General features: G+C 43.6%; 1 protein-coding gene across 1 annotated transcript; it reads right to left on the bottom strand.

Moving 5' to 3' along the window:
* Nucleotides 1-17: 17 nt before the first annotated feature.
* LOC308576899 (V-set domain-containing T-cell activation inhibitor 1-like) lies at nt 18-5,012 on the bottom strand. The gene is made up of 4 exons (XM_081176967.1): nt 4,724-5,012; nt 3,274-3,681; nt 2,217-2,501; nt 18-331 (listed from the first exon to the last, which is right to left on the bottom strand). The coding sequence occupies exons 1-4, from the start codon at nt 4,782-4,784 to the stop codon at nt 297-299; spliced, it is 789 nt and encodes a 262-aa protein (XP_081033093.1). The 5' UTR covers nt 4,785-5,012; the 3' UTR covers nt 18-296.
* Between the last annotated feature and the right edge of the window lie 2,783 nt (nt 5,013-7,795).

Below are 7,795 nucleotides of genomic sequence, written 5' to 3'. Positions count from 1 at the left end.
ACAGAATTCTTTCCTGTACTTCATTCACTTTATTGTTCAGAGGTTTTGAAGGCTCTTTCTGTGCCTAAGAATACAGAATGTAAACTAGGCCTTTGCATGTGATTTGTTGCCCTGTTTGACGTGTGCATGTCGAGAAGCAACATGAAAACAAACGAATTTCCATAGACATTTTTACTGTCCTATTGTCTAGTCTAGTTTTCCTCTTCTTTCCGCTGCATCCGAGAACTGTGCAAAGCTGAAGAATTAATCTGTTGAAAGCAGTAAGGGCTTCTCTTTGCAAGTAGCTTGTGACCATTCTAATAATGATTGTACATATTATGGTATTTCCTCTCTGGAAAAAAATAAGAGAAAAAAAGGAAGTGTTGTGCAAGCTATCCCTCAAACAGTGCAATCCTATATGTATCTATGCAGAAGCAAGTCCCATTGAGTTCAATGGGGCTTACTCCCAAGTAAGTGAATATAAAAATGTAGCCAGCTAGCCAGCATTAGATTTTGACTGCTCCACCCACTCTCATATAATTAATTCATACTGCAGGCAAGCAGATGCAAATAAACTGTAAAGGGCTGTAATGTAGGCAATTTCTGATTCACTTGGTGTCCCAAAAGCACATTTCTTATACAGGAGCATGACAGGGGGTTGTGCTCCAGCCCACAATAGGCTGCATCAGTAGCAACTATCATAATTAAACAACTTGCTTTACTGCTGACATCTTTCTTTTTGTGAAAGAGATGGGAAGAAAGATTGGACCCGTTGTAAATTTAAGTGGGTTGGGGTCAAAAATGAGTCCGTTTTTGAAAAGGCTGAAATAGTAGCTTGTGTCAGGCAGGACAAACACTGTAGAATCATGCATAATCTTATTTATGTATTTTAAAACATGGTTACTTTAAAGATGCATTTTGGGCATTCTTACTGGAAACTGAATCCCAATGAATTCAATAAAATCACCTTCTAAATCTAGGTTTATAATTTAGTGCTAATTGCATTAAAGAAAGAGAGGGCAATTTTGTGCCTTGATATTTTTGGCATCCTTACATCTTTTAAGGCAAGTAAGGGAAATGTAGTAGGCTGTTGCTTCTGATTTATGAACAGCCTCATGGGCATAGGGGGGCAGGGAGGGGCAGCTGCCCTCCTAAATCAATAGAAATACATAGCAAACAGGTTCTCCCCCCCCCCAACAAAAGGCCTGCCTCCCCCCCAAAAAAATTCTGGCTATACCCATGAGCAGCCTCTTAATAATGATTATATACAGATGTTTTTCTGCACTACTGGAGAACTAGATTATAATTTACCTGTGAAGTGCCCAATAATTTGATAGGCAAGCACTCTCCTCTTCCATGGGGTGACCAGAGAGATACTCACACAGAGCTGGTCTGCATTAGAGAAGTGCTTCCCTCTTGTCCTGCTCTATCCCTCAAAATGAAAACAATTTACTGAAGGGCTCTAGTCCCTGCATGTTCCTGAAAGGAAGGGTATAATGCAAGAAAGGAATGCTGTACTCCAAGCAAACTGAGTTTTAAGGATCTAAGTATTCAGGTAGAAGGTGTTCGCTAACACGATCCAGAAGGAAGGCTGGCATACATTAAGAAGCGCAATATAAAGGAAACCCAAAATGAATTCATATTCTGACAAGTTCGTCAATAATAATACCAATAATAAATTTATACCCTGCCCATCTGGCTGGGTTTCCCCAGCCATTCTGAGTGGCTCCCATCATCACTGTCGTAATAGTAATAAAGTGGTAAAACATCAAACATTAAAAACTTCCCTAAACAGGGCTGCCTTCAGATGTCTTCTAAAAGATTGTTGTCTATTTCCTTGACATCTGATGAGAGGGCGTTTCACAGGGTGGCTGCCACTGCCGAGAAGGCCCTCTGCCTGGTTCCCTGTAGCTTCACTTCTCACAGTGAGGGAACCAACAGAAGGCCTTCTCGGTGGTGGCACCCGCCTTGTGGAACGCCCTCCCATCAGATATCAAGGAAATAAACAACTATATGACTTCCAGAAGACATCTGAAGGCAGCCCTGTCAAGCCCGCTCAGAGTATGAAGCCCAGGTCTCCAGTTATCCTGCACCTTTCCCATTAGATCAGGCGGCCTTCATTTGTCCTGGAGAGGACAGGTGTGAAAGGAGCATGTCCTTTCTTGACCACAGGTCTGATGTCATGTTGCATCAGACCTGTCCAAGGGGAGAGCAGCAGACAGCAACAGATCACTAACTTGGGACTTTGTGGATGGATCGAACAGGCCTGTTGAGCACGTCGTCTTCTTCAATATGGCAAGTGTAGATCTCGTGGAGCAAGACAGGGTAGTGCAAGACGGATACCACCCTGTGGGACCCATCCTGCTTCTCCTCCAGGATGTCTGATTTGGCATAGCTGGAAATGTCGTCTTCCTTTCGGTTCCGCCAAGTCACCTTTGGCATGTGATACCAGCCAGCGGAGATGCACTTGGCCACAAGTGTGTCGTTGACGGTGCTGAACTGCACCTGTGGCTCTTCAGCATCTAATTGTTATGGAAGGAAAAACAAAACAATTAGTGACTTCACTAATTGCAGCTTGGTTAATAATTGCTCTGGGGTCTCTGAAGAAAGAGGCAATTTTGGAAAGAAAAAAATCTTGTTAGAACGACTATTTCCCTAAGATTAACGTACAGAAAACCAGCTCCGTGACCCTACCCTAATCTTAAATACCAAGTTTCTGAAGGAGAAAAATAAGAGAACTTACACAAGTCTAGACCGTGGGAGGGGATAAATTTTAACAGATTTTATTCAGGCATATGCCATTTTGTAAAACCCATCCTGAAACTGCCTCATTCACTCTTATGGCCCATTTCTACACAGCATCTATATTCACGACCTTATCTTTTACTCTTTCCATTTTCACTTCTGCTTCTCTGAAACTTACGACTATTTATCCCTCTGTTCTTTTGTGGATGGCCAGGGTTGTGGGGCTTTTTTGGTGACCTATCCCCAATTCATTTCCTTTTATCCCTTACTCTGCCCAATCCACATTCATCTCATTCATTGGTCCTCTTTCCTCACACAGCCACCCAACATACCACCATTGTAAAATATTTAAATGGTGGCTATACCAAGCCCATGTGTGGCTGCTATTGACTGCTTCCAAGTGATGGAGAAGTCTGCTAACCAAAGGCCACTGTGTATTGGATTTCCTCAAACCTGGAGTCAGCACTCTCTGTGATAATAGGGATATCAGTGATACACACCTTCCTATTTTCACCTGTGCAATATTAAAGTGCATTTAAATGTTCTTACCTTGCACGAGGAGCTTCACTTTCCTTTGCCCTCTGCCCCTTGAATTGTATGCCTTACATATGTATATTGCCTCATCAGAAAACTGTGCTTGCTCCAACATGAGTGCCAAGCTGCCATCGGCAATCTCCTCCTCATCTACCCAGACTCTCCCCTCATATAGCGAATTCCGCTCCTCCATCTGTTCCTGGTTGTTGCTAAAGCTGTATATCAGCTTTGGGTAAAACTGGTAAAAATCGTGGAGCCCAACAAAAAATTTGTAAAATTCTTTATCTTCCACTTCATGTTCTTCCTTAATATCTTCCCTCTCCCACGTAAATGTCAAGCCATCGATGCCATCCACAAAGGAGAACTGGCAGGGCAGAGAAATATTGTCGAAGGGACGTACTTTGAATTCCGTCATTGTTGCATCTGTGGAATGGAAGAGTTAGTACTCCACTGGCTCAACTGCTCTGCTGATGAAATCAATCCATCAATTAATCAAGCCACTGGTTTCTTGAATCACTTACCTTTCGGGGTTGTTCTAAGAATTACATCAACATAACATGTGAAGCATTCTGAATATTTAACACACACGAAATATTTAACACACACAAAAACACCCTATATGAATGCTAAATCTTGTTATTGTGCCTAGTTCTGTAACTAAACCTTTGCCTTCCTAATTTAGCTCTCCTGTTTTCATCGACTTAAATTACTAGAAGTTTTTTTTAAGGATGTAAGTGCTTTACATTCACTAGTATTTTAGCTAGTAGAATTGTGGTGAGGTTTTTTTAATCTTTCTTCTTTTTAAATAAACATATTAGTATGATGCTGTAGTCTTGTCAAAGTTCCATGCTCGGGGTAGATATATTTCTTGGTGTGTGCAGCAATTGTGGTTAAGTGAGATTCGTTTAAAAAAAAAAAAAGTACCGTATTTTTCGCTCTATAACACGCACCCGACCATAACACGCACATAGTTTTTAGAGGAGGAAAACAAGAAAAAAAATATACAAAACGAAATAGTGGATATATGATTTTTGTGGTTCATGCTGTGGCCACAGACATGTGATCTGACAATGAGTTTGGAGTAGCCCAATGCAAAAATCCTGAGGATCCATGTGGATCCATGCTTTGTAACTACGGAGGAGGGAAGGAAGGGGAACCATGGATCCTCTGCTCACGACTGCAGCAGATCCCCCCCGCCACCCGCAGGCATTCACTCCATAACACGCACAGACATTTCCCCTTACTTTCTAGGAGGAAAAAAGTGACTGTTATGGTGCAAAAAATACGGTAAATACTTAAATGGCAAAAGGTTAGAAACTGTTATAACCCAAGAAAGGCACTTGCAGCTCTCAAAAGCTTGAAAGCCCATAAATGTGAAGTTTCAACTCCTCTCCAAACGAGAACATTTCATTCCACACTGACCACAGACATTCCGCTTGCCTTCCTGACACTTTGAGCCACTTACCAACGTGATACATCAGCAACGTGAGCAGGAAGGGATAGATGAGGTTCAAAAGGGAAGCCATCCTTCCACAAAGCGAGAGATGCAGAGCTTTGGATCAGGCTTCCTGCGACCCCTTCCAAGCTCCAGGGCTCCACGCAGGCAGGTGCCACCTGCCACCGAAGAACGACTTCTCAGCCAGCGACTGCTCCTAACAACTGCATCACTGAGCTTCTTTGCCTCTGTGCTCATCCAGCACCATGTGTCTTAATTCCAGGAGGAGGAGTAATGAGCTTGCAGTACACATCACAGGAGCAGAACTCAGGTGGAGGAGGTTCCCCCCCCCCTATTTCAGTTCATGCACATTCTTACATTGATTACTTTGGTCTAGCTCTGTTGGCCTTTAAAACAGGTAAGAAGTGGTGTCTCCTTGGTTTTCCTGCCCATTTGTCCTGAAAAGAATGTTCGTAAGCACATGGTAATAATAATAATTAATAATAATAATAATTTATTTATACCCCACCCATCTGGCTGGGTTTCCCCAGCCACTCTGGGTGGCTCCCAAAAGAATATTAAAAACAGAACAAAACATCAAACATTAAAAACTTCCCTAAACAGGGCTGCCTTCATATGTCTTCTGAAAGTCAGATAGTTGTTTATTTCCTTGACATCGGATGGGAGGGCGTTCCACAGAGTGGATGCCACTACTGAGAAGGCCCTCTGCCTGGTTCCCAATGCAAATTAACTGTTAGGTATGCTGTGGGTGGGGGCAATTTCCCACCCACCCCTATCTTCCTGGTCAGTTGGCAACAATATGTTAACTTTGCCCTGCGGTGCAAGCAGGCATAAGGAAGATAAAAGGTAAAGTTGTGGCCGACTCTGGGGTTGGGGCACTCATTTTGCTTTACTGGCCAAGGGAGCCGGCGTACAGCTTCCGGGTCATGTGGCCAGCATGATGAAGCCGCTTCTGGTGAACCAGAGCAGCGCACGCAAACGCCGTTTACCTTCCCGCTGGAGCGGTACCTATTGATCTACTTGCACTTTGACGTGCTTTCGAACTGCTAGGTTGGCAGGAGCAGGGACCGAGCAACGGGAGCTCATCCCATCGTGGGGATCTGAACCACCAACCTTCTGATCGGCAAGCCCTAGGCTCTGTGGTTTAACCCACAGCGCCACCCATGTCCCATAAGGAAGATAGCCATGGATAAAATCTTAATGCTTTCTGAACTGGGAAGAGGGTGAGGAGGGAGGTGCCAAACCCTGTCCCTTAAGTTGTCAGTTAAAAAATAAATCACCCAACCAACCCAAACTATTTTTCTACCCACAGTGAGGAAAAATAAGGAGCCAGCATTTTCTCCTGCAAGTGAGGAAGCAGGTGGACAGTAGTGGTTTTGACTGGAAACGTGGCCCATGACTAAAAGGTTATGTATCTCCTCCAGCCCTAAGTGCTGTATATTTGGATTAAAAGTTGAAAGGCTGCATTAAAATAGAAATTGCCACCAACATTTGGAGATACTTATTGTGCACCCGACCACCACGTCTAGTTTAACCCTCTGTTTGTTCCCTTTGCAAAGCCCAACATGGAAAATTATAGAAACTTTTGACGGGAACACTTGCATTCTGTGCATGGACAGAGGAACCACAGTCCCATTAAGTTCTTTTCTGCATAAAGCAGCAACACAAAGATTACTCTATCTGCCAGCTTACCGGGACAAATGAGCCCGTATCCGGTGCCCAAATGTGCTGAAGCACAAAGGCGATTTCAGGAGAGGATGATGCAGAAAAACTATTAGGAAAATGGGGAAGCTGTTTGGCAAAAGTGTTACTAAAAGGCATAGATAAATGAGATTGAATTCTCATTGGACAGAAAGATTATACATTCATTCATTCATTCATTCATTCATTCATTCATTCCATGTATGACCTCCCTTTCTGCATAGAGCACTAATAAAGTTAAAATTAGGAAATAGAAGAGTGTTTAAAAGAGCACAATTCAAAGTGTTGGTGCTGACCTTAAAAGCCCTAAACGGCCTCGGTCCTGTATACCTGAAGGAGTGTCTCCACCCCCATCGTTCTGCCCGGACACTGAGGTCCAGCTCCGAGGGCCTTCTGGCGGTTCCCTCACTGCGAGAGGCCAAGTTACTGGGAACAAGGCAGAGGGCCTTCTCGGTTGTGGCACCCGTCCTGTGGAACGTCCTCCCACCAGATGTCAAGGAAATAAACAACTACAATACAGTGGTACCTTGGGTTACATATGCTTCAGGTTACAGACCTAAGCCAGAAATAATACCTCGGGTTAAGAACTCTGCTTCAGGATGAGAACAGAAATTGTGCAGCAGCGGGAGACCCCATTAGCTAAAGTGGTGCTTCAGGTTAAGAACAGTTTCAGGTTAAGAACGGACCTTTGGAACGAATTAAGTACTTAATCTGAGTTGCCACTGTGTTTGGGTAGAAAGTGTTCGCTAACACGATCCAGAAGGAAGGCTGGCATGCATTAAGAAGCGCAGTACAGTGGTACCTCGGGTTACGTACGCTTCAGGTTACAGACTCCGCTAACCCAGAAATAGTGCTTCAGGTTAAGAACTTTGCTTCAGGATGAGAACAGAAATCGTGCTCCGGCAGCATCGGGAGGCCCCATTAGCTAAAGTGGTGCTTCAGGTTAAGAACAGTTTCAGGTTAAGAATGGACCTCCGAGACGAATTAAGTACTTAACCCGAGGTGCCACTGTATCTGACTTTTAGAAGACATCTGAAGGCAGTCATGTTTAGGGAAGTTTTTAATGTTTCATCTTTTATCCTGTTTTTAATATCCTGTTGGAAGCCGCTCTGAGTGGCTGGGGAGACCTGACCAGATGGGCAGGGTATTATTATTATTATTATTATTATTATTATTATTATTATTATTATTATTATTATTATTATTATTATTATTATTATTATTATTATTAGATAGATATTCCCGCCGTTCAGCCTTGCTTCGCCCTCCCCCCCCCCCACTCTTTGTGTAACCTGATGCGCCCCAGCGACGCGCCTTCTCGCCCTTAACCCTCCACTAAATCCCAGCCCCCGCCCCACTTTTCCTCCCCAGCCAGCCATG

This window comes from Podarcis bocagei (assembly GCF_964188305.1).
Source record: "Podarcis bocagei genome assembly, chromosome: 17".
Taxonomy (NCBI): Eukaryota; Metazoa; Chordata; class Lepidosauria; order Squamata; family Lacertidae; genus Podarcis; species Podarcis bocagei.
This window is presented reverse-complemented; position numbering and strand designations above follow the sequence as displayed.

What these genes read in the sequence shown, in the direction of transcription:
- LOC308576899 (XM_081176967.1), bottom strand. Translation starts at nt 4,784, where the DNA reads ATGGCTTCCCTTTTGAACCTCATCTATCCCTTCCTGCTCACGTTGCTG. An exon ending in AGTGAAGCTCCTCGTGCAAG is followed by an intron (nt 2,502 to 3,273) that starts GTAAGAACATTT and finishes CATAACAATTAG; the next exon opens with ATGCTGAAGAGCCACAGGTG. An exon ending in ATCCATCCACAAAGTCCCAA is followed by an intron (nt 332 to 2,216) that starts GTTAGTGATCTG and finishes ATTTTTTTCCAG; the next exon opens with AGAGGAAATACCATAATATG.